Source organism: Rhincodon typus, chromosome 23 (assembly GCF_021869965.1).
Source record: "Rhincodon typus isolate 14 chromosome 23, sRhiTyp1.1, whole genome shotgun sequence".
In the NCBI taxonomy this organism is placed as follows: domain Eukaryota; kingdom Metazoa; phylum Chordata; class Chondrichthyes; order Orectolobiformes; family Rhincodontidae; genus Rhincodon; species Rhincodon typus.
This window is the reverse complement of record NC_063354.1, coordinates 33,949,981-33,976,163: the sequence shown is the minus strand read 5'-3', so window position 1 is coordinate 33,976,163 and position 26,183 is coordinate 33,949,981. Positions and strand designations below refer to the sequence as shown.

General features: G+C 40.0%; 1 protein-coding gene across 1 annotated transcript in view; it reads left to right on the top strand.

Annotated features, from left to right (window-relative positions):
• tbcd (tubulin folding cofactor D) overlaps positions 1-26,183 on the top strand; it is a 267,266-nt gene that overhangs the window by 165,872 nt on the left and 75,211 nt on the right. The window contains exons 18-24 of the mRNA XM_048610824.1: positions 5,515-5,595; positions 8,488-8,561; positions 9,493-9,610; positions 10,299-10,359; positions 15,058-15,080; positions 23,065-23,096; positions 24,869-24,931. Coding sequence (XP_048466781.1) covers positions 5,515-5,595; positions 8,488-8,561; positions 9,493-9,610; positions 10,299-10,359; positions 15,058-15,080; positions 23,065-23,096; positions 24,869-24,931 — 452 coding nt within the window. The remainder of the gene's footprint in view (positions 1-5,514; positions 5,596-8,487; positions 8,562-9,492; positions 9,611-10,298; positions 10,360-15,057; positions 15,081-23,064; positions 23,097-24,868; positions 24,932-26,183) is intronic.

The window sequence follows — 26,183 nt, the reverse complement described above, 5'->3', positions numbered from 1 at the left end:
GGGGAAGTTACGGTCCTTGAAAAACGAGGACAACTGAGATGTACGGGAGTGGAATGCCTCATCCTGGGAGCAGATGCGGCGGAGGCGAAGGAATTGGGAATAGGGGATAGCATTTTTGCAGGAAGGTGGGTGGGAGGAGGAGTATTCTAGGTAGCTGTGGGAGTCGGTGGGCTTGAAATGAATATCGGTTTCGAGGTGGTTGCCCGATATGGAGACAGAGAGGTCCAGGAAGGGGAGAGAGGTGTTAGAGATGGTCCAGGTAAATTTAAGGTTGGGGTGGAAGGTGTTAGTGAAGTGTATGAACTGTTCGAGCTCCTCGTGGGAGCACGAGGCGGCACCGATACAGTCATCAATGTAACGGAGGAAGAGGTGGGGTTTAGGGCCGGTGTAGGTACAGAAGAGGGATTGTTCCACGTAACCTACAAAGAGGCAGGCGTAGCTTGGGCCCATGCGGGTACCCATGGCTACCCCCTTTGTCTGTAGGAAGTGGGAGGAATTGAAAGAGAAGTTGTTGAGTGTGAGGAAGAGTTCGGCTAAGCGGATGAGGGTGTCAGTGGAGGGGGACTGGTCGGGCCTGCGGGACAGGAAGAAGCGGAGGGCCTTAAGGCCATCTGCATGGGGAATGCAGGTGTAGAGGGACTGGACGTCCATGGTAAAGATGAGGTGTTGGGGACCGGGGAATTGGAAGTTCTGGAGGAGGTGGAGGGCGTGGGTGGTGTCACGGACATAGGTAGGGAGTTCCTGGACCAAGGGGGAGAAAATGGAGTCGAGATAGTTGGAGATCAGTTCGGTGGGGCAGGAGCAGGCGGAGACAATGGGTCGACCAGGGCATTCAGGTTTGTGGATTTTGGGAAGGAGATAGAAGCGGGCAGTGCGAGGTTGGGGAACGATGAGATTGGAGGCCGTGGGTGGGAGGTCACCTGAGGTGATGAGGTTGTGGATGGTTTGCGAGATGATGGTTTGGTGCTCAGGGGTGGGGTCATGATCAAGGGGGCGGTAGGAGGAGGTGTCGGAGAGTTGGTGTCCGGCCTCGGCGATGTAGAGGTCAGTGCGCCATACTACAACTGCAATGATCCATTGTATGTTTGCAGCTTGTGTTTTTCTTATTAACGTCTTTGCTTACATGGATACTGACATTCAGTCAGTGCTGAGGAATGGATCACTGTCTCCATTTGGGCGTCTGTTATTTGCATCAGATGCTGTCAGTTGGATTATTATACAATTAGATGCAGAGACAAAGCATGGAGTGTGAATGGGCTTTGAATTTTACTGTTGTAAGACCATAAGATGGAGGAGTAGAAGCAGATCATTGATTCCCTTGAGTCTGCTCCACTATTCAATGATATCATGGCTGATCTGATAATCCTCAATTCAATTTTCTGCCTTTTCCTCATAACCTTTGATTCTTATCTGTCTATCTCAGCCTTGAATATATTCAATGACCCAGCCTGTACTGCCCTCTGTGGTAAGCACAAATTCACTACCTTCGGGAGAGAAGACATTGCTCCTCATCTCTGTTTTAAAAGGTCATTTTTATGCCCTCTGGTCTTAGACTCTCCCACAAAGGGAAGCAATCTTTCTGCATCAACCCTGTCAAGTACTCCAAGAATCTTGTATGTTTTGATAAGGCTGCCTCTTATTCTTCTAATCTCCAATGAGCACTGGTCCAACCTACTCAACCTCTTTTCATGAAGACAGTCCCTCCCAACCCAGGATCAGCTTAGTGAACCTTCCCTGAACCGCTTTTAATGTCAGCACATCTTTTCTTAGATAAGTGACCCAAAACTGTTCATAGCATTCCTGGTGTGGTCTGACTAGTGTCTTGTGTAGTTTTAACAAGACATTCTTATTTTTATGTTCCATTTCCTTTGAAATAAAGATCAACATTATATTTTGCTTCTCCATTACCTGCCGTCTCCTGTTTTGTATTTTGTCTCCTGTTTGGCATTTGCTATGAAGAATAGGCAGCTAATTGAGTCACTGGAGGGTTATTAATAACTGTGAAGTGGTACCACAAAGAGCCATTACCTTCCACAGGAGGCTATTGTTTGTGCTGCAGTTAATGAGTACTGTCATGTACTTTGAGGTCAACCATGTTCACTGTACTATATATATCTTGCCGACTAGTTTCAAACCATAACTAATCATAAAATTACTTAGGGTAAGCTCTTTTTATGCAAGATCTCTGTACATATTCAGTAATTACCCAAAAGGAATTCTGATTAGTAAGCTAGTTTATTTTTAAATGCTGAGCATCTTAAAACATTAATTAGCTGCTTGCAAAATACTGATCAGTAAATTATTAAATCAGTTCTACACCTGCACACTTTGAATGAATTCTACAAGGCCTGCAGGTGCAGAACAGAGGACAAGGGGCCAAAAAATTAGGGAAGGGAGGGCAGGAGGTGGATTGCTTGTCAACCTGTCGTAGGAAATCTTATCCTGTATTACATGTCCTGAACACACTTTCTTTGACTTTTCCATCTAGTGGACCACCTCAACCTTTCCCTCACCATAGATGGTTGTGCTTTTGTCTTTGTGTTCCCCAATCTGGAATTTCCTTTTTAAATTTCTCTCCCAACACATCCTTTAGGACCACTGTTTCTGGTTACCAGATCAGTCCTAATATCTCCTTTTGGTCATGCGTTTCTGCACAGTTCTGAAAGATGTGTAGACATTACTCAGTTGAAAGTACTATATCAATGAAATAAACTTTTAAATCAGGATGTTATTTTATGAATTGTTTAAATTTGCTGTTACAAAGGACAGAATTCAGCACAGGCTTTGACCAAGTGAAACATTAATTATGTGTTACTAAAAATAATTAGAGATGTAAATAACTGCTGGATGCCATGCTTTCCTGACAGCCAGAAGATGTTGTAATTTGTATGGGATGCTATGCATTATGCTTGATACCTTCTTTTTTTTCCCCATTTCCTGAGACCTGTCCTTATTTTCTGCATTTTGGTTAATTTAATCGTGACAATATTCAAAGCCAAGTTCCAAGTCCAAAAGGTAGTCTATTTGTGAATCCAGCATTCCAACATATTTTCACTGACTGAGCTGTCTGATGAGAGCACCATGTGGCAGCAAAATCACATTAGGCAGACCTTTGGATAGCAATAATGTTCACTGGTTTTTTCACATTTATTGATGAATTAGGTTCACAATGAAAGCAGATGCAGTAATAGATTTTAGAAGACAAAGGATATATATAAAACAGAGCCATTGAAGGTTATTCTTTTCATTATTCATTTGGGGTTGCACGCTTCACAGGTGAGGCCAGCATTTATTGCCCATCCATAATCGCCATTGAGAAGGTTTGTTGAGCTGCTGCAGTCCACTTGATTTAGGTACACCCTCACTATGCTGTTAGGAAACGGGTTCCCGGGTTTGACCAAGCAGCGATGAAGGCATTGTAATTTTCAAGTAAGGATGGTGAATGGTTTGGATATGAACTTACAGGCGATGGTGTCCCTATGTATCTGCTACCATTATCCTGATGGATAGCAGTAATTGTTGGTTTGGAAAGTGTTGTTGAAAGAACATTTGGTAAATTTTTGCAGGGCATTTTATACATAGTACACTCTGTTGGTGCTAGAGGGAATGAATGTTTGTGGATGTGGTGCAAATCAAACAGACTGCTTTGTCCTGGATGGTATTAAGCTTCTTAACTATTGTTGGAGCCACATTCATCCAGGCAAGCGGGGAGTATTTCATCACAATCCTTATTTGTGCCTTATAGATGGTAAACAATTTTGGAAAGTCAGGAGGTGAGTTAATCTATACAGGATTCTTAGCTTCTGACTTGCTCTTGTAGCCACAGCATCTATATGGCTAGTCCAGTTCACTTTCTGGCCACTGGTAACCCCCAGGATATTGACAGTGGGGATTCAGGGACAGCAATGCCATTGAATGTCAAGATGCGATGATTAAATTCTCTCTTGTTGGAGATGGTCGTTGCCAACGTGATAGATAAAGTAAGATATGGAAGCCTGAACCAATTGGTATTAGCCCAATGAATAAAGATGGCCATTTTGTCCTTATCCATGCCCACTTTCTTAACATTAACCTATCTACTTTAGAGTTTACATATGACTAGTGATGCATTTGTGTAACCAATGTCTCCTAAATTTTCTGTTTGTCTTAGATAGTTGAAGAGGAATTTACTAGATGTTTTCCTTGAAATTGGTCCAAGCTTCTTCCAATCCTTGCTTCACCACTTTTTATTTTGCCTCACCTAAGTTTTCACATTAGCAAGAGTCAGAGAGAGTTGTGCATAAGATGCACCCTCTAATGGATAAGCTGAGCATTCTTGGACCAAGCTCACTGTCTTCTATCACATTCATATTCATATAGTCAGTAATTGATCAAACTGTGGTCAGATTAAAACTAGAGGATGAGTTAATTAAATTGTTCAGCTCAAGTTGCAGCCTTGCATTTATAATTGTGAAGTGTCTATGAATTTATAAAAATACAGTAGTAGCAAAGATTGCCAAATTTGCTTTTTGCATCATCATCCTGAGGAAACAGGGCTTCAAAGGATAGAATTTCCCAAAGATTAGGTTAGAACAGAAAGTCTTGCAGTATAGGATTTAAATCTTTATGTCAAGATGTAATAACGTATTCATGAAATATTTGTGAATAGGTGAGCTTGCTAAAGAGTTCCTTCTTGAAACCACTACAGTCTTATTACTTCCGTTTGCTTTTTATGTTACAATCAACATATTGTAGATTTGCATATTAAAGCTCTTTCTATTAAATGTTATATACCACTTTTCATGTCTGAAACAAACAGTTGACAAGTCTGTCTCTGTAACTAATTCAGCCATAATGTTAACATTGTGCATGTTTTTGTAGAATATTGTTCATCTGCATATACCCTTGATTTCTTTACATATGTTTAAATACAAATTTATTGCACCTTGAACAAAAACTTTCATCTGTTTCCAGTGTCAGAAAATGAATCGATAGGGGAGGAGGATGACATTGGCCTAAAACCTACACAAATTATTGTCCATTACAGACAAACTACTGAGTATGTTTGTAATATATCACAGAAAATCTGTTACTTTTGATCTGCCATGATTGTGAATCATTGTGGTTGTTTGCCAAAGGTATAGAGATCCACAGCAAGAAGCAACAATGTGATAGCAGCAAGGGAAAAAGAAAATAGAGAAAGTACAGTATATTTGGATGATCTATTTTGGGACTTGAGTTTCAGATAACCTGTAATCAGCTCGTAACTCATTATTTGTGGCAACATATTTATGAAGGCTGTGTTTCATGGTTCTCATTAAATCCCTTGTTCTGTAAGCACCTATCAGTAATGTAAGAGGTTTGTCCATAAATCTGAAACATTTGCACATACTGTCATAACATTGTTTAAACTAGTCTTCATAATATGCTCCCCATTCTTTCATGGATAATCCTGATTACTCTGTTATAACAATTGTAGATTCCATTTACATTAAGCAATAATTTATTCTCTTTTTATGTGTGCCTGTTTTGTAGCATTTACATTGTTGGATTCCCTGAGTATACACAACCTTTGATCGATCATCTGATACAAAAGAAGTTTAACCACTGGGATTGGTAAGAGAAAGCAAGGTGTTTTAAGTATTTGTACATTGAAACATATATAGATTTTTCATATTTTGTGAAAGTATCTGGTTACTGTACAACTGGAAATTCATATGTGCTTCTTTATTGATTTTATAACTGTAAATGCCAGCCAAAGTTGAATAAGCTGTGCTAAAAATATCTCCTTTTTACTCTTACCATCAATCAATTTAAGTGAACCAAGCACAATTATCTATGATTCTGATGATTTAAAAAAGAGTTTTGCCTTTAGGAATGATAAACAATGATCATATAAGATCAAAATTGCTGGAAAATAATGCACTCTTGAGGAAGCAGCTGGGATTTGGCCACTGACTGGACAATGGGGATCCCTGCTATTTTTGTGTCACTCAAGCACTTAACAGGTCAATTGGGGACCGTTTTCCCAGATCACAAACGCTGGGATTGAGTTCCCATCCACTGAGAGCTATGGGCCAATCAGAGTCTGGCAGCTCTTCGGTACTCAGCAGTACCACTGTAGAGGTGGTGGCTGCTGATAGTACAGCACCCACATGAGGTCACAGATCACTGAGGCACCTAGGTGCCTTTGAACAAGGGACTGCCCAACCCTTCAACGCCTGCTCCACCTGGCAACCTGCAAGCAAACATACTTGGATTTGCTCATCATGTTCCCCAGAGACTTAGAAGACTCAGAATCCCTACAGTGTGGAAACAGGCCATTTGGCCCAATGAGTCCACACTGACCCTCCGAAGATCATCCCACCAGACCAATCCCCTACCCTATCCCTGCATTTCCCATGGCTAACGCACCTAACCTACACACCCCTGAACACTGTATGGGTAATTTAGCGTGCCCATCCACCTAACCTGCACACCTTTGGACCATGGGAGGAAATCGGAGCACCCGGCAGAAACGCACATAGACATGGGGAGAATGTGCAAACTCCAAACAGACAGTTGCCCGAGGGTAGAATCGAACCCAGGTCCCTGGTGCTGTGAGGCAGCAGTGCTAACCATTGAGCCACCGTGCCACCCTGGGCGCGAAATTAGACTATATTTTAGCAAGTAAATAAAGATAAAAATTTCATTCTTGTTTTCTCATATTTCTGTATATTGAATGCTGGATTGGCCAGGCTGAAGTCAGAGTTTGCCTAAGGCACCCAAAACTCTTGGGCCAGCCCTGATACCAAGCCTCCCACTAGCTGCTGAATTGATACCCAGTGGTGGAGGAATGACGCTGTTAAGTACCAATTGAGCCTTGTTACCATGGTCTTAAAGGTGTGGGACAGGAAGGCCTGATTGAGTTCTCCCACCCCTGTCACTAGTTTCGCCGCAGGAAAGGTGTGAGATTCCACCCGATCTGTGCACTGAAGTAAGAAACCAAGTGGTATGCAAAGGTGAAAGCTGGTGGGATAGATACATAGTATATGGAGCATTAGGATTTCGTTTGTTCCTCAGCATGCAAAAATTGGAAAATAATTCTCTAAGAATGCTTAATACGGGAATTTTGTATTGTTTTGAGGAGAATTTAAATTAGTCCTGTAGGATTTAGGGTTTGGGGCCATTGTTGCTTAAAATAGGCATCTACAAACTTTATTAAGAAGCAGCAGTTTAGAAATGATGCATTAGCTAATTTGATAGGAAAAGCATACAACCTGTGACTGCTGAAGACCGTTCATTGATACTAGGGGACAAATGGAAGGTTAGCACAGAGTTTGTTGATCACAGCTTATGATGGCAGCCAAATATTTGAGCACTCTCCCCTGGGTTTTCCCCTATCATTCCTGGGCAGTCTTCCACCTGAAAAAGGCGTGTGTCCGATAAACACTGCCACCTGAAAGAGAGCCGTGTCCCCTAATGATGATTTGTTAACATATTGTAAACGTAGAGCGTGGTTGTTTGCACTTTGTCGGTCATCTGTTCGAACTTTTTTAAGTTTAAGAATACAGGACAGATCCCAACTTATCAGGAAAGATTACCTCCCCCTCTGTCCGTCTCCCAGTCAAGGTCAGCATTTGCTTCTTTTTAAACACTTGCATAGATAATGGATGTACACCAGGTGCCAGAGCAGTTCCTGACATCGGTTCGGGAACGTAGTGACCTCAGTATTGAGAGTGCAATCTTTGTCACCTTTCTCTCTATAGAATTGCCTATACCTTCACATATTAAAGATTTGATACTGATCAGGAAATGCTGGTTTATGAAATGCCCTAATTTCTTATAGTTCACTAATTGAAAATATATGAATTTGATTTTTATTTGTTGTACATTTTAAAAAATTTAAACTTGTAAACATTAATTTCATGGGTGTGATCATTAAGTGTCAGAATTTAGAACGTACACTGTAACATTCTAGCCTGAGGAGCAGATCATGCCATCAAAGTAAGGATCCGTCATTATATTTCCGGTTGTGGTGTTTTGATGAGGTTAGAGAAAACACTTAGGTGGTCATTTTAGCAAAGTAGGTGGCCAGATTTGACTTTGTTTCTTGTCTGTTGAGAAGGCAGTTGATGGGAATTTGTTGGAAGATGTGTATTCACTTTAATAGCAAATATTATAGTGACAAAGTTTATTCTTTTACCTTGTGATGGATGTTTTTCCTGTTCTGGCAACTTTGCAATTTATGCTGACATATAACTTGCATTGAAAGGAATTTTTTTTTCCAACAGTGCTCTTTGTGAGCCTTTGTTATTTCTAACTCATACTCAGGGAGCAACTTTAAAGTCTCTGTAACTTTAACCTTACTTTTGGACAATATTACATAATGAGTTGTGCTGTAGCATATATACAGTCTGATATCCATAATTCTTGTGAAAGGGAGTACCAGAAAATGTTTTGTAGTTTGCATTCAAAATTAAAGCATGCTTTTCTGTAACCTAATGAATAAATGTTTTGGTTTCACAGTGCCATTCGAGAACTCACAGCAAAGACCCTTCATAATCTTACTCCACATGCTCCAGAATACATGGCAAATATTGGTGAGTGGCCAAGAAAATTGATTTTTATCTTGAAATAAATAGCATTTTTTATAATTGTGATTCTAACAGAAATGTTGACTGATGACCATACGGTATTCTTATTTCTACAACTGATTTGTACTGTAGCAGCATCTACTCCCATTAAGTCAGCAGGAAGTCCCAGTTGAAAAACAATTCAGATTGTCAGCACAAATAGCACACAAAATACTGCAGCTTTCAATCTAATCTTGATGTTGTGAGAGAACTTCATTATTTCATTCTACCCAAAATCAAGTTTTAACCCTGTCAAGTCAATCAGATCATTCCTGTCTATGTTCCGAACAGACCTTAAAGTCTCATTTCCTGCCTCCCATTGCCCTCAAGATGGGAACCTGTGAACATCTCTGTTTTGTTGAATCTCCCCAGTTTTGTTTGCTTGTATTTCTTCAACATATTATTCGTTTATTCTTCAGAAAATGATTACTCATATTTCAAGTTATAGGTAGCTAAGGCCCCAGCACTGATTTTTGCACTGCTGCATTATTTACAGCCTGTCTTCAAGTTGAAACTTTCGTGTCCATTTTCTGTTCACTAAGAATTTCGTATTCCAATAACCCCTGCAAAGGGATTTTCTCTTGCACCTGTCCTAAAATTCATATCTTCTTTTCAAATACTCACCAACTAGAGGATAGTCTTTTCCATGTATTATCTAGTTTCTTTATTTCAATATCTCTTGGATACAGCTCATCTGAATCAAGTGATGCGTTTTATTTGTCATTGTACAAAGCAAGAAGAAAGTATACTTGCATTTTAACTTGCAAGGACCACATATAATTCTCAATGAGAGCTCAATTACATGAATAAGAAACAATTATAAATTAGTTGCATTACTGCAGCCACATTTGACATAAGATTTGCCTTACTTAACAGTAAAGGTGTTTCTGTTTTGTAGCTTTGCCACGATTGTTACCTTTAGCAACAGGCATTGATTTGAACACTCGTCATGGAGCTGTCTTGGCCTGTGCAGAAATTGTTTACGCACTGTATAAAATGACTTTTGAGAACAACAGGTATGAGATTAGTGTTCATTACTTTGAATTTTCTTACATTTATTTATGTGTATGCATTTTAATGAAATTAAACCATCAGTTGGAATAATTTAAACTAACTTAATAAATTAACTTTCTGTGTCAGATTTTTGACAATTATTAATAATAGATGTGATAGCAGTGGTAAGAATATGGTTTTGAATAATATATTCAGTTCTCGGTGTTTAATGAATTAACTCAAAAAAGCTCTGTTTCCTAAAACATCAAGCTTCGAATCTTTCCTTTTTTAATTGGAGTATTATTACAACTTTTGGTTTAAATTTGTTAGTATATCAGTATGTTCCTTTGGACAATTATGTGAGCCAGTGTTTGCCTGTTCAAACTAAATGAATAAAAAATATTATACTTTAAAACAGCATACATAGACTTTTAATTAAATACAGTACAATACTTATTACTGTGCAGTTGAATACTAGCTCTTAATTCTTTCGTTGTTTGTTCCTTGTACTTCATATATCAATAAATTTGTTGATAGGTGGTAAATCAATTTGATTTGAAGGGGAGTGCCCTTGACAGGACTATTGACAGGATGCATGCAAATATGTCACACAGCCTTACAAATTAAATGAGAGACAATTTTTTTTGTTATGGTTATCTTGGACTTATGTCAGTTTTCAATTTTATTTTAAAAGCATTATGTTTTTAACAGGCCAGTGACTGACTATATTAATGAGAATACATTGGAAAGTCTGAAGAACATTCATCGAAAGGTATGATTGATGAAATACAATTTAGGAGCAAATTACTGGAGATGCTGGAATCTGAACTGAAAACAAACAATACTGGAGATCACAGCGGGTCACGCAGCATCTATAGAGAAAAAACAAGCTAACGTTTTGAGGCTAGACAACACTTCATCAGAGCTGAAGTGAACTTTGGAGGGGGCAGCTTTTATGTATTGTGGGGGGCTGGTTTTGGAGGGCTGGGAGAGAAAGGATGTTGATAGTTCAGATTAAGTGTTCGGAATATGAGGATGGCAGAACAATAGTGTGTCTAACTGCCAGACTGGAAAAAACAGAAAGTCCCACTGGGGTTGGGGGAGGTGAAGAGACAGGCGTTGCATGGGAAGGTGCTGTAGGAAGGGGATGGTGGTGTTGGTGGACAAGATTGGAGGAGGTACAGGTGAAATGCTGTTTCACCTGGAAAGACTACAAGATGGGTGAAACACCAAACCCCCCTTCCCACGGCACCTTCCCATGTAACCGCAGAAGGTGCAACACCTGTCCCTTCACATCCTCCCTGCTCACCATCTAGGGACCTAAACAGTCTTTCCAGGTGAAGCAGTATTTCACCTGAACCTCTTCCAATCTTGTGTATTGTATTTGCTGGACCCAATGTGGCGTACTCCACATTGGAGAAACCAGACATAGACTAGGTGACCAATTTTCAGAACATTCCGGTCTGAACACAAACATGACCCTGATCTTCCCATAGCCGGTCATTTTAACACAGTGTCTTGCTCGCATGCTTATTTGTCCTCAGCATGCTGCAGTGCTCCAGTGAATCACAGTGCAAACTGGAGGAGCAACATCTCATCTTCAGACTAGGCAGTTTACAACCTTCTGGGCTAAAAATTGAGTTCAACACCTTCAAACTCATTCCTTCCCTTTCTTTTAGCTTCGCTTGTTACATTCTCTGTCACCCTTCCTCCCCTCCTGTTACACAATTGGGACTGTCTGTTCTTTCTAGTCTGGCAGCTCGACACACCATTGTTCTGCCATTCTTACATTCTGATCACCTAATCTGAACTATCAATATTTTTTCTCCCCCAGTACTCCATTACCTCTCTCCCACCCCCACCCCCGCAACTATTGCATAAAGGCTGCTCCCTCCACACTTCACTTCAGTTCTCATGAAGTGTCATCTAGACTCAATATTAGCTTAGAAAGTAATTCAATTGATTTGTATTTGACTATAGTTGTTTAATGTTCACTTTATCATGAGATGGTTTCATGACCATTTCAAAACGAATATGTAACCACATTTTGCAGAACAGGAAATCTGTTAAATATACTTTGAGAGACATTCAGGTTTTAAGTTGTTTTGTCAGTGGTGTTGCTGTAAGAGGATGCTAACAATAGCAAATCAAGGGCAACAAGGAATCTAGGTCCTTGTTGAATAGAGGGACCAGCTGGATCTTCTTAATCAATAAAATTTAAAGATTCAGATGTATAAAAAGGAAGACCAGATGATGTTTAATTAATTGTCACTCAGAGCAGAAAGAGAAAATAAATGGAAAGAATGGATTACGAGAGAGAAAGAAAAAAGAAAATGTTAAATTTGACACTTTTAAAAATTACCGGAGAAAGTTACAACCTGAATGATTGAGACCACATGCTTATAAAGGTTCATATTCTGGGCAAGTTAAGTTGATGGGCTGTTATTATCAATTATCGCTTTGCTAAAAGATTCTTATGCTGTTAATCACTAGATTTAACTTTCTATGGCAAGTTTAATAGACATTTATGTAAAAATGCAGCTGTTTTACGAAAATCTTGGAGAGGTGATGATTTTGTTCAACTAGCTGCGCAGTGATGCAAAACAATCAGCAAACTGTGGCAACTTGCAATTCATAATTAACTCTGCATCGACACACCTCTGAGGCAGGTGGTACTTGAACCCAGACCACTGTACCCCCTTTCTTCAATCAAATAAAAGTCTATTCAAAAGAGCATGGAATTAATTGGTTGTGCCAATGTATATACAATGTGTTAACTTGATACCTTTGTAAATCAAATAGAGCAAGAAAACAGCAAAGCAGATTAAGTTTGAGCATTCTTAATGTTCTTGGATCTATTTGGATCCTGCAGATGCCTTGGTAGATATTTGTAAACAATATCTTAAACTTAAACAATTTTTGTCAAAATTGCTATGATGCATTTGCTATGAAACTAGCTGCTTTTTGAATAATGGGTCCATGAGTTTTCAGGGAAGCACGATTCATCTTCGTGTAATCTGATGGACCTCCAAGCTGGCCATTTAGGGAGTAAAATTTGGTCAGTTATCCATCCTATCTGTTGGATGATGGTACACACACAGGAAGTGAAATGACTATCACAGTGTTGTAAAGCTTGCATTGTCCAAATTTTAATTGCGTATACCAGGCACTTCCTCCTGATGAAACTACCATTGTAACATGACACTTTGGCATCGTTGAAGAAATAGTTTTGTTTTCAAGCGTGTTCTTTTTAAAGAATTTTAGAATAATTAACTGCAAGGTGTGTCCCTACTTCAGAATGGCTATACTGATAGTACAGCCGGGGGCCAATTGCAATCTATCAGCCCTCTACTTAAGATTCTTAGGTGACATGCTGTTCTATGCACTTCTGGACATTTATTTGTGGCCTGCCAACTGCAGAATTTCATCCAGGCTGAGATTTCTTCTCCTTTCCTGCTTTCTACTAATAGTAGAGGAGAATGCTATTAATAGGCACTGATATTCTTATTTATCCCCATCAAGTAAAAGTCCCCTTTTAAAATGAAACTACTGTTCAGAAGGCTTTTCTTCCTCTTGTGGGAAACGCATCAATACACACATACTGACAATCCAAAGTAGGATGATTGAACTCTCTTTCTCTTGGCTTATCATCAGCAATCTCTTTTTGTTTGCCTATTCCTTTTTCCGTGTAGACACCATCTCCATGTACCATATTTTCCAAAACCAACCCTCCCCCAAACACCATGTCATGTCATCTGCATACCCTTTTCCAGCTATCTTCTGATGAAGGTTACTGCACTTGAAACATTAACAGTTTTCTCTCTACAGATGCTGCCTGACCTGCTGTATTCACTATTGAATCATAGAACCCCTACTGTGTGGAAACAGGCCCTTCGGCCCACCACATCCACACTGACCCTGAGAGCATCCCATACAGACCCATCCCCCTATAACACACTTAATCTACATGTCTCTGAGCACCACGGTATTAGTTAGCATGGCCAATCGACCTAGCTTGCACATCTTTGGACTGTGGGAGGAAACCCACACAGACAAGGGGAAGATGTGCAAACTTCACACAGACAGTCTCCTGAGGGTGGAATCGAACCGGGGTCCTTGATGTATGAGGCAGCAGTGCTAACCACTGAGCCACTGTGCCGCCCTAATTCTTTCTGTCTGTTTGATTGTGTTGGCTTGTCATTGCTCAATGGTGCAGTGTTTCTGAAATAATCATTCAGGAAAAACATTGGTTAGCTCTACATTAGTGAGCAAAACATTAAATGTTTGGATTTATTATGCAACAATGAAGTTTTTGACTTGTTCGCCGAGCTGGCATGTTCTCGTTCAGACGTTTCTTCACCATGCTAGGTGACATCATCAGTGGAGCCTCCGAAGAAGAAGCGATGTTATTCTACTCTGCTTGGAATTTATACTGTTTGGTCCGTTATGGTGAACAGTGTCATTTCTGGTTTTGTTCTGTATGGGTTTGTATATGGGGTCCAATTCTATATGTTTGTTGATTGTATTACGGGTGGAGAACCATGCCTCTAGGAATTCCCGTGCGTGTCTACGTTTGGCTTGGGCTACTATGGTTACCATGTTCCAGTTAAACTGATGGCCTTCATTGTCTGTTCATGTACATCAACTGGCAGCAAAACGGCCTGACGAACTCTCCTTAATATTGGTACACTCAGACTATGAAGGCCATCAGTTTAACTGGAACACGGTAACCATAGTAGCCCAAGCCAAACATAGACACGCACGGGAATTCCTAGAGGCATGGTTCTCCACCCGTAATACAATCAACAAACATATAGAATTGGACCCCATATACAAACCCATACAGAACAAAACCGGAAATGACACTGTTCACCATAACGGACCAAACAGTATAAATTCCAAGCAGAGTAGAATAACATCGCATCTTCGGAGGCTCCACTGATGATGTCACCTAGCATGGTGACGAAACGTCTGAATGAGAATATGCCAGCTCGGCGAACAAGTCAACAACTTCACCCACGACTTGAGGTACAGATCTTTGCCAAAACTTTATGCACCAATGAAAACAGTGATTGTTATGAGGTTGGCAATGAAACTCTCAGGCCTCATTAATTTTAACTTTATCCATATTCTCATGTACATGAGATTGTAGATGGTAAAACTGTGTGTATTCACATTGGGAAAGTTCACCAAGTTGCTCTTTCAGAAAAATCTTTTTCATTTTCTTCAATAAACAGCATTCAGCTAATGGATACGTCTTTGCTCATTAGCATCAACACAGTAATAAGCAAACTCCGTATTTTGATTTGGAAGCTTTATCATTTGATTGTTTTACTAATCAGAATTTGAGCATTTTGAACTTTCTAATAAATCTGTGCTGCATTAAATTTACCAGCCTCTCCATCAGTTGTCATACTAAAGTGCATAAGAATTCAATTTGTAAATGCTTAATGGCTGTTATTTCTTTCAGCTTTATAACTGCCAGTTATATAGGTAAGCACTTTTTAAAAAAATCATTCAGATTTATTTTTGTTGATAAGGCAATTGTATTTATCAGTATTATTGAATACAAACTATATTTTTCATAGCAATCACCACTGTTTCTGTTCATTGAACAAATCATAATGTAAGTGTAGAATAATATGAAAAAAATCCACATTTTTGCTATCCACAGCTCATTGACTTTTTAAGTCCTATTGAACAGATCAGACTGTCTGACGTATGGACTTCATAATGATAACATCATGCTTTCTGTCACTGAACACAGCCTAACTCTCTCACTTCAAGGATAAGGATCAATTTTCCATGCTTTTTTAATGTCCATTTTTACAGACTTTTCTGTTTTTGTTTACTTTGATTTTTGTATAAGTCATAATTTAATACAGAATTCAGCTGAAGGGATGATCAGAAGTGTAGCCTGTATTTCTCATTTTGATTCTGTTTGCATTTTTTTTTCAAAAATATGTCAAAAAGCTCAAATTTAAGGTAGACCTCTCAATGAATTACCTTATGCTTTCTTCCTCTCTACGTTTCCAGATCATTTCTACTTATTAGCTCTGTTTAATGTTGGTATATTGTTTGCTTCAGCAGCATAGGCACTTTTATGGTAAGAACATTTCCTCTTTGAGATCCTCTTCAGAGAACTAGCCAATACTATTCTCGGCCTCATTGTGTTTTTACTGGCCTGGGCTCAGCACAGTTATATCAGAAAAAATATTGAGATTTTCCACTGGCTGGAAACGATACTTAATTGTATTTTACAGTTTTTAGAACAGTTCAGTTCTGTTATGGAACTCCAAGACTTGGCAAATAGGTCATTCAGGATCATTGAATGACACAGCACAAAATGAGGCCATAGTCCCTAAGCTGGCTCTTTGGTAGATCTATCCAATTAGCCCACTTCTCTACCTTTCCCATGTAGCCGTGTAAACTTCTGGACTTCAAAAAATATATCTAAATCCTTTTTAAAAGTTAGTATAGAATATGCTACTCACTAGGCAATTATTCCAATCGCAACAGCTCACTGTGTAAAGTTTATTTTCCTTATGACATCTCTGGTTATTTTACCAATAATTTAAAATATTTGTTGTCTTGTTTATTACTTCATTGGAAGCATTTTTTCCTTATTTACTGTGTAATTTGTTTATGATTTTGAATACCTCAATCAATGTTTCCTTAACCTTCTTTGCTTCACTGTGAATAATCACTGATTCTCACAGTATGTCCTCACAACTGAAGTTCCTGTTACTGCTGCCTTTCCAGTATATCTCCTCTTGACATTCTTTCTAAAGTGGTCCCCAGAAAAATGCATCAGACTCCAAATGAGGCTGAACTTTTATTAAATAATTACATAGCTTTCTTGTTTTTATACTGTATGTCTTTATTTAGAAAGCTAAGAATTGTATATGCATTTTAACATCTTGCTTAATTTGCTCTACACTCTTTAGAAATATTGATATGTGTACGTTTCTCTTCCCCTTGGCTAGTCCACATTCTTTCTACCAAAATGTATCACTGTACATTTCTGTCAATTATATTTCATCTGCCATGTCGCTGGACATTTCACCAGTATTTCTAGGTTCTTCTGAAGTCTGTTACTATCTTCCTCATTAAATCATTATCGTCAGACCATTATCCACTCCTACGTCTGTCCAACTGTTCGTCTCTCTCTTGGACTCTATTCCCACCTATCGTTTACTCCTTACTCCATCCCCCAGCCTGTCTTCTGCATATAAACTGACATTTTCCTGGTTACTACCAGTTCTGAGGAAGAGTCACTGGACCTGAAATGTTAACTCTGATTTCTCTTCACAGAAGCTGCCAGACCTGGTGAGCTTTTCCAGCAACTTCTGTTTTTGTCCTATCTTCCTCATTGTTTACTGCAGTACAAGTTTTACATCATCTCTACATTTTGGAATTATGACCTGTATACTCCAGTTCAGGTCATTGCCCTGTTGTAAAAAGAATCAGTGGTCCTAATTACTGACCCCGGGAAGCCATAACTCTGTACACTTCTCCAGTCTGGAAAATACTGTTCACTACATTCTACATCTGTCCCTGAACTAATTTTGTTATAATTCTGCCACAGTCTCTTTAATTCCATGATTTTTAGTTTTGCTCAGAAGACTATTTATTACATAATTTATTTTTATTCATTTGTGGAATATGGCCGTTGCTGGCAGGCCAGCATTTCTTGTCTATCTCTAGTTGCCCTTGAGAAGGTGGTGGTGAGCTGCCTTTTTGAACCGCTGCAGTCCTCCTGCTGTGGGTTGACTCACAATGCTATTAGGGAGGGAATTCCAGGATTTTGCCCCAGCGGCGGTGAAGGAAGTCCGAATGGTGAGTGATTTGGAGGGTAGCTTGGAGGTGATGGTGTTCCCATATATCTGCTGCCCTTGTCCTTCTTGATGGAAGTGGTCGTGGGTTTGGAAGGTGCTGTCTGAGGATCTTTGGTGAATTTCTGCAGTGCATCTTGTAGATAGTACACACTGCTGCTACTGAGCGTTGGTGGTGGAGAGAGTGAATGCTTGTGGATGTAGTGCCAATAAAGCGGGCTGCTTTGTCCTGGATGGCGTCAAGCTTCTTGAGTGTTATTGGGGCTGCACTCATCCCGGCAAGTGGGGAGTATTCCATCACACTCCTGACTTGTACCTTGTAGATGGTGGACAGGCTTTGAGGAGTCAGGAGGTGAGTTACTCGTCGCAGTATTCCCAGCTTCTAGCTTGCTGTTGTAGCCACTCTGTTAATGTGGTGAGTCCAGTTGAGTTTCTGGTCAATGGTTGTTGTTAGCGGGGGATTCAGTAATGGTAACACCATTGAATGTCAAGGGGCGGTGGTTAGATTGTCTCTTATTGGTGATGGTCATTTGTGTGGCGCGATTGTGACATGCCACTTGTCAGCCCAAGCCTGGATATTGTCCAGATCTTGTTGCATGTGAACACGGACTGCTTCAGCATCTGAGGAGCCACGAATGGTGCTGAACATTGTGCAATCATTGGTGAACATCCCCACCTCTGACCTTATGATGGAGAGAAGGTCATTGATGAAGCAGCTGAAGATGGTTGGGCCTAGGACATTACCCTGAGGAACTCCTGCAGACGTGTCCTGGAGCTGAGATGATTGACCTCCCGCAACCACGACCATCTTCCTATGTGTCAGGTATGACTCCAACCACCTTAGCTTTTGCCCCCTGGTACCCATTGATTCCAGTTTTGCCAGGGCTCCTTGATGCCACACTCTGTCGAATGCAGCCTTGATATCAAGGGCTGTCACTCACCTCACCTCTGGAATTCAGCTCTTTTGTCCATGTTTGAACCGAGGCTGTAATGAGATCAGGAGCTGTGTGGCCCTGATGGAACCCAAACTGGGCGTCACTGAGCAGGTTATTGCTGAGCAAGTGCTGCTTGATAGCACTGTTGATGACACCTTCCAACACTTTACTGAAGATTGAGAGTAGACTGATGGGGCGGTAATTGGCCAGGTTGGATTTGACTTGTTTTTTGTGTACAGGACATACTTGGGCAATTTTCCACATTGTTGGGTAGATACCAGTGTTGTAACAGTACTGGAACAGCTTGGCTAAGGGAGCGGCACGTTCTGGAGGACAAGCCTTCAGTACTATTGCCGGAATGTTGTCAGGGCCAGTAGCCTTTGCAGTATCTAGTGTCTCCAACCGTTTCTTGATATCATGTGGAGTGAATAAAATTAGCTGAAGACTGATATCTGTGATGCTGGGGACCACTGGATGAGGCCGAGATGGATCAACCACTTGGCACTTCTGGCTGAAGATTGCTGCGAATGCTTCAGCCTTATCTTTTGCACTGATGTGCTGGTCTCTTCCATCATTGAGGATGGGGATATTTGTGGAGTCTCCTCCTCCAGTGAGTTGTTTAATTGTCCACCACCATTCACGACTGGATGTGGCGGACTGCAGAGCTTAGATCTGATCCGTTGGTTGTGGAATCGCTTAGGTCTGTCTATCGCTTGCTGCTTTCGCTGTTTGGCGTGCAAGTAGTCCTGTTTGGTGGCTTCACCAGGTTGATACCTCATCTTCAGGTATGTCTGGTGCTGCCCCTGGCATGCCCTCCTGCACACTTCATTGAACCAGGGTTGATTCCCTGGCTTGATGGTAATGGTTGAGTGAGGGATATGTCGGGCCATGAGGTTACAGATTGTGCTGGAGTACAATTCTGCTGCTGTTGATGGCCCACAGCGCCTCGTGAATGCCCAGTCTTAAATTGCTAGATCTGTGCGAAGTCTGTCCCATTAAGCACGGTGGTAGTGCCACACAACACGATGGAGGTTGTTCTCAATGTGAAGGTGGGATTTCATCTCCATAAGGGCCGTGCGATGGTCGTTCTTGCCGATACTGTCATGGACAGATGCAACTGCAGCTGGCAGATTAGTAAGGATGAGGTCAAGTATGTTTCTCCCTCTTGTTGGTTCCCTCACCACCTGCTGCAGACCCAGTCTAGCAGCTATAAAGAACAAAGAAAATTACAGCACAGGAACAGGCCCTTCGGCCCTCAAGCCTGCGCCGATCCAGATCCTCTATCTAAACCTGTGGCCTATTTTCCAAGGATCTATATCCTTCTGCTCCCTGTCCATTCATGTATCTGTTTAGATACATCTTAAATGAACCTATCGTGCCCGCCTCTACCACTTCCGCTGACAACGCGTTCCAGGCACCCACCACCCTCTGCGTGAAGAACTTTCTACGCATATCTCCCTTAAACTTTTCCCTTCTCACCTTGAAATCGTGACCCCTCGTAATTGAGTCCCCCACTCTGGGAAAAAGCTTCTTGCTATCCACCCTGTCTATACCTCTCATGATTTTGTAGACCTCAATCAGGTCCCGCCTCAACCTCCATCTTTCTAATGTAAATAATCCTAATTACGCAACCTCTCTTCATAGCTAGCACCCTCCATATCAGGCAACATCCTGGTGAACCTCCTCTGAACCCTGTCCAAAGCATCCACATTCTTTTGGTAATGTGGCGGCCAGAACTGTACGCACTATTCCAAACGTGGTCGAACCAAAGTCCTATACAACTGTAACAGGACCTGCCAACTCTTGTACTCAGTACCCCGTCCGATGAATGAAAGCATGCCGTATGCCTTCTTGACCACTCTATCGACCTGCGTTGCCACCTTCAGGGTACCATGGACCTGAACACCCAGAGCTCTCTGTGTATCAGTTTTCCCCAGGGCTTTTCCATTTACTATGTCCTGTAGGACCCGACCAGCTCGATCAGTAGTACTGCTGCCGAGCCACTCTTGGTGGTGGACATTGAAATCTCCCACCCAGAGTACATTTTGTACCCTTGCCATCCTCAGTGCTTCCTCTAAGTGTTGTTCAACTTTGAGGAGTACAGATTCATCAGCTGAGGGGGGTCGGTATGTGGTAATCAGTAGGAGGTTTCCTTGCCCATGTTTAACTTGAAGCCATGAGACTTCATGGGGTCCGGAGTCCGTGTTGAGGACTCCTAGAGCAACACCCTCCCAACTGTATACCACTGTGCCGTCCCCTCTGCTGGGTCTGTCCTGCCCCTGAGACAGACCATATCCAGGGACGGTGATGGTGGTGTCCGGGACATTGTTTGTAAAGTATGATTCTGTGAGTATGACTGTTTCAGGCTGTTGCTCGACTAGCCTGTGAGACAGCTCTTCCCAATTTTGGCACTAACCCCCAGATGTTACTGAGGAGGACTTTGCAGGGTCGACAGGGCTGTTTCTGCCGTTGTCTTTTCTGGTGCCTAGGCCAATGCCAGGTGATTTGTCCAGTTCCTGTTCTTTGAGTCTTTGTAGCGATTGGTACATCTGGGCTTGCTAGGCCATTTCAGAGGGCAGTTGAGAGTCAACCACATTGCTGTGAGTCTGGAGTCACATATAGGCCAGAGCAGGTAAGGGTGGCAGTTTCCTTCCCTGAAGGACATTAGTGAACCAGATAGGTTTTTGCCAAATGAGATTTTAATCACAATACCCTTATCAACTTTATTTATTATATTCTAACAGAATTCATTCAAGTCAGACAAACATGATTTGCCTTTAATAATTCTCTGCTGACTTTGACACATTTCTTCTGACTGCCAGTTAATTTTTCCCTTGATTGCTGTGTGACGATTTGCCTAGCGCCAACTTCAGGTTTATCTGTCTTCCTTTTTTCTGGACAGGCATATAATATTTCTGATCCTCCAATCCTCTGGCACTATCCTGTATGCAAAGAAGATTGGTAGATTGTGTCCAGAGTCTGCACAGTTTCTGCCGTTAATTCCCTTATTAGCCTGCTATGATTTCATTCAGACTAGCTTACTTTTTGCCTTTTGAGTACTGCTACCTTCTCAAGTGGCACTTCTTTATCTATTTTTGTCTTATCCAATAACACCACTAGCTCCTTCTTTACTGCTATATTGTCAACATCTTCTCTATTGAAGGTAATGCTAATTTCTCATTTTGGTCTGTGCACTAAAATCATTTTTGTGATTCCTAATCAGCTCCACTCTCTTCTTGACTAACTTTTATCCTTTGTATTGTTATGAACCATTTACATTCCCTTTTTTGTTAGTCACTAACTTATTCTCTTGCTCTCTCTTTGCCCAATTCATTCCTTTTTTTAGATGTCCCTTGTGCTCATTGTTTTTGGCTTTGCTCACTGTATTCATGCATATATTTGTAAGATCTTCTTCTGTTTCATTTTCATTTTTACGTCTGTCATCATCTGCTTTATCACTGGTTCTGTACCCCCTCATAGGAAAATGCATATCCTGTACCTGAACCATCTCAACCTTCAGCCCCTCCCCTTATTATTTAGTTACCATTTTGTTTACCAATTTTGATTCTAGTCCACCAGGGCCAGATCCCTTATCAACTTAATTGATTTAAAACAGTTCCAGGTTTGATTTTATTGTAATCATTGTCCCACAAATACTGTCCTACTGAATCACTTTCTGCTTGCTCCAATTCATTATTCACAACTAGATCCAGCACTGTTTCTTTTCTCATTAGGCTGAAAGTGCATGAGTCAAGAAAGTTCTCCTGTATATATATTATGAGTTTCTCCCCATTTTAGTCCTTTCCACTGTTAATATCCCAGTACTTAAGTACTCAATCATCGCTGCTCTTTTGTTCTTGCATCTTTCTCTAATTTACCTGAAAATTTGATTTTCTTTCTTCTTTCCACTTTTTACTGGCCTGTACTGTGTATCTATAAGCCTAATAACTCCTGTGTTGTTACTTGATTCTAATCTATTAGATCTGCCTTTGACCTCCTAATTACACCATTCTGTAGATGTTTATTTGATCAATACTGTCACACTCCCCTCCTTTTCCTTTTCCATACCTTTTCTGAATACCTTACCAGATATTGAGTTCCCCACTCCCCCTTTCTTTGAAGCAGTTCTCTGTTATTTCTACTACACCCTTGTGGCAACTTGTGCCACAGCTCACCAACTTTATTAACTCACGTTATGTGCCTCACAGGTTGTTTATCTTCTCATAGACTGTTCGCCACCTGTCTCCCAGTTTCTGTCGGAACGAAACCAGGACAAAACACACCATTTAAAGCCATAGCATTGTCACACTATGTGTAATGTTGTTCTCGCAGTCAGCAAGCTCACGTATGGCAATTCCAAAACTAACATTGTAACACAGGTTTCGTAACCGATAGTTGAGAACTTCTTGTCCAGGAATTCTGAATGCAAACCCAGAAAGGAAGCACACATCTTAAAACATTTTATACTTTATATCGGTAGAACTGATCTGTACTTGTAAATTAAAGTCACTGTTATGGATTAATTACAACTCACTTGTTGGGAATGCATCATCAGTCTGTATCAACAGACACTTACAGACACTGGGAACATCAGGTTACTTACATTTTTGGGGCAACAAGAACACCTGTGACAGTAATGGCAACCAGTTTCTGTGGTTATGATTTTGATTAAAAACAATGATCTTATTTGTTTTTCATATTCTGTAGAGGGTTTGGTGGAGCATTTATGAGACCAGCAGGTGAGTTGAGAAATTAAGTTCTTTTATAAGAATATCATCTGAATCTCAAAATTCTACTCTAATCAATAATTCATATCTAAGTGTTCGCTTCTTTCTATATAGTATTGTAAGCTATCAATGAATTCTCCAGTATTTCAGACATATCAAAATATAAACTTTGTTTATTATTATTTTAAAACTGATAGAAACTTTAAACTGCAGTAACTTGATTCCATTTAGGTATTTGCTATCTCGTCATTGAGAGCATGATAATCAAATCACCTAATGTCTTGCTGCCATCAAATATAATGTGCCTTAGGCTTTTCTGTAAACAGTACTAGCATTATCTGGCACTTCTTATAATTTCAGTTTGGCTGTCAGGCACTTTGGAACAATGAGGCATTTTTGAAGACTAGCAAGTTTTTAACATTGAACTCTTGTGTCCCTACTTCAAACTGAAAGTGAAGTTTCAGCTGATACTAAAGGGTCTGTTAAGCACTAGTACTTACTACTCCTATTGGTATCTAACTCAAATATGAGGAAGTAATCATAGAAACTATAGAAAAGTCCTGGGGTGTTCCTTCAATATACAGAGCATCTTGTTTTTCTTCCACACAAAATACCAACAATTCACAAACATGGAAATTCAAGGCAAAAAATATAAGTGAGCATCTCTTCAATTCTTGTTCGATCTTTCAACATATTCAGTTCAAGTCTACTTTTATTTTTGAAATATCTTGGGGAGGAAAGTGAATATTGTCAATGTAATTTTAAATGTTTACTGAAGTCTTGTTTCATTTCTGTGAGGTGATTTCAAAATATGTTGACTGCTGCTGCTTAGTACACTGAATATTGTCCCACTCTGCACCCCTTAAAACACTATGTTAGACATTGCAGAAAAAAAAAATTTAGGCCTTATGTTTGAAAGTTAGTAATGTTTTCAAAGCAATGTGTTCATAAATGGTATGATTTATTTTGTGGATTTAACAGAAGAAATTTTGTTACATAGAGAGCATAGAGAAGGTGAAGGGGAGAATTAATAAAGGGGTTCAAAATCAGATATAGTTCCTGAGAAGAAACTGTTGCTAGTCCACAAAGGTCAATAACAGGGTAACACACATTTAAGGTGTGTTCACCTTAAAACATTGGTGAGGTGAGATATATTTTGAACACGAATTGTCCTTGAGTACATTTGCCTAAAAGAGCAGTATTTTCAGTTTTAATAATAACTTTGAGAAGAGATTTGGATAAAAACATGATGGAGTAAGATTTCCAAGACTATAGGAAAATGGCAGGGGAGTGAAAGTTATTGGATAATTCTTTCAAAGAAATGGTGCGTGCATGATAGGGTGAATGGCTATATGATTGAATCATTCAGTAAATTCCTTCCTGAATTGTATTAAATAAACTTGCTTCTAATTTTTCTGATGCTGTAACTGCTGTTGATGCCAGAGGTTTTTTTGAAATTGGGCTATAGCTTTTTCACTTTTTTGACTTCACCCAGAAGATTCTGTGGGTAGGTTGGAGTTGGAACTAGTGGATATAGGCTTCACCACATCTGGATAGATCAGTCAGAATAGACTTTATCTTTGTAATTTTTTGTACATCTGTATCTGCATGATTAGGATGATCAAATCATCTCTTATTTTAAAATATAAACTGATTATATTTCTTTGAAAGTTTGCCATTGGTGAATGCCATATTTATTTATGCATTTTGATCAGTACTTTTAAAAATGGACCAACTATAAAAATATTACTAACTAAAGAAATTATTTTCCCAATTTTTGGCAGTTTGCTGTTTCATTGAGAGAATGTCACTGTCAAAAATGCCTTTGAAGAATGACCCTATAATTGGTAAGCTGTTTTCAATATGTTATTTAAAACCTGTCATTACACAATGTTTATTGTTTGTCATTAATGATAAGGTCAGTAGTAAATGTTGTACCAAATGGGTGACAGTTAGGAATTTCAATAAATAGAATTTCCAGAATCAAGTTCCATTTAAACAAATTAATTCAATATATTTTGGAAATCAAGAATAGTTCATTCATGTTGAGGGTTTCACTACTCTATTTTAATTACCCAGTTAGCTGACTAAGTTCAGCAATGATGTGCAACTGGAAGGATAAAGAAAGTCTGGAGAAATAGAGCACGAAGTTTAAAAAAGCTTTGTGAGCCACACTGGCTTCCAATCATGTCAGTTTTTGAGGCTGTCTGCGCATTCCTTTGTTAGAATCAATTCATCTAAAAAAAAAACAAAATAAAACAGTTATTATTAACAGGATGTATGTGCCATTTTTAAAAAATGAGCTGTTTCATTGGCACTGAATGCATGCATATAGAGCAATGATGTAATAATGCAGGATATTTTGCTTCATACAGTAATACTGATGCGAAAGTCTGTTTTTTCATTCATTCATGGGATGAGGACATTGCTGGTTAGGCTGTTTGCAACAAATATAATCTTACCCTACAGCCATACTTACTTTTAAAATTAAAAATACAGGTTAAAAAAAACATGGTTAACCTGAAACAAAAATGGAAAATGTTTAAGAAACTCAGCAGGGCTGGCAACATCTGTGTAGAGAGAAACAGAGTTAATGTTAGCAGCCAGTATGACTTCCTCAGAACTAAAAAGGGTTGGAAAATGATGGTTTTTGTGCTGTTGAAAAGGGAAAGGAGGAGCTAGTGAAATAGATGGTGAGGAAGCCAGGCACAAAGGAGAAAATGGGTAGGCTCTGCCGAAAGGAAAGCCAGCAAGACATGGGTCGGGGGAGATCAAGGTGGAGGACAGAGGTCATGCTGAGTTGTTGAATTCCATGTTCAGTCGTGAAGACTGTACTGTGTCTCAGTGGAAAATGAGGTGCAGTTCTTCCAGCTTACATTGCATTTTGTTGGATCACTGGAGCAGGCTCAGGTGGAAATATTAACATAGGAGCAAGAGGATGTTTTGAAATGGCAAACAACTAGAAAGTCAGGGTCATTCTTAGAGTGAAGATGTTCAGAATCCGTTCACTCGGTCTGTGTTTAGTCATCCTGATGTAAAAAAGACTCACATTGTGAGCAGTGAATTCTGCAGAAATCAACCATTGCCTTGTCTAAAACT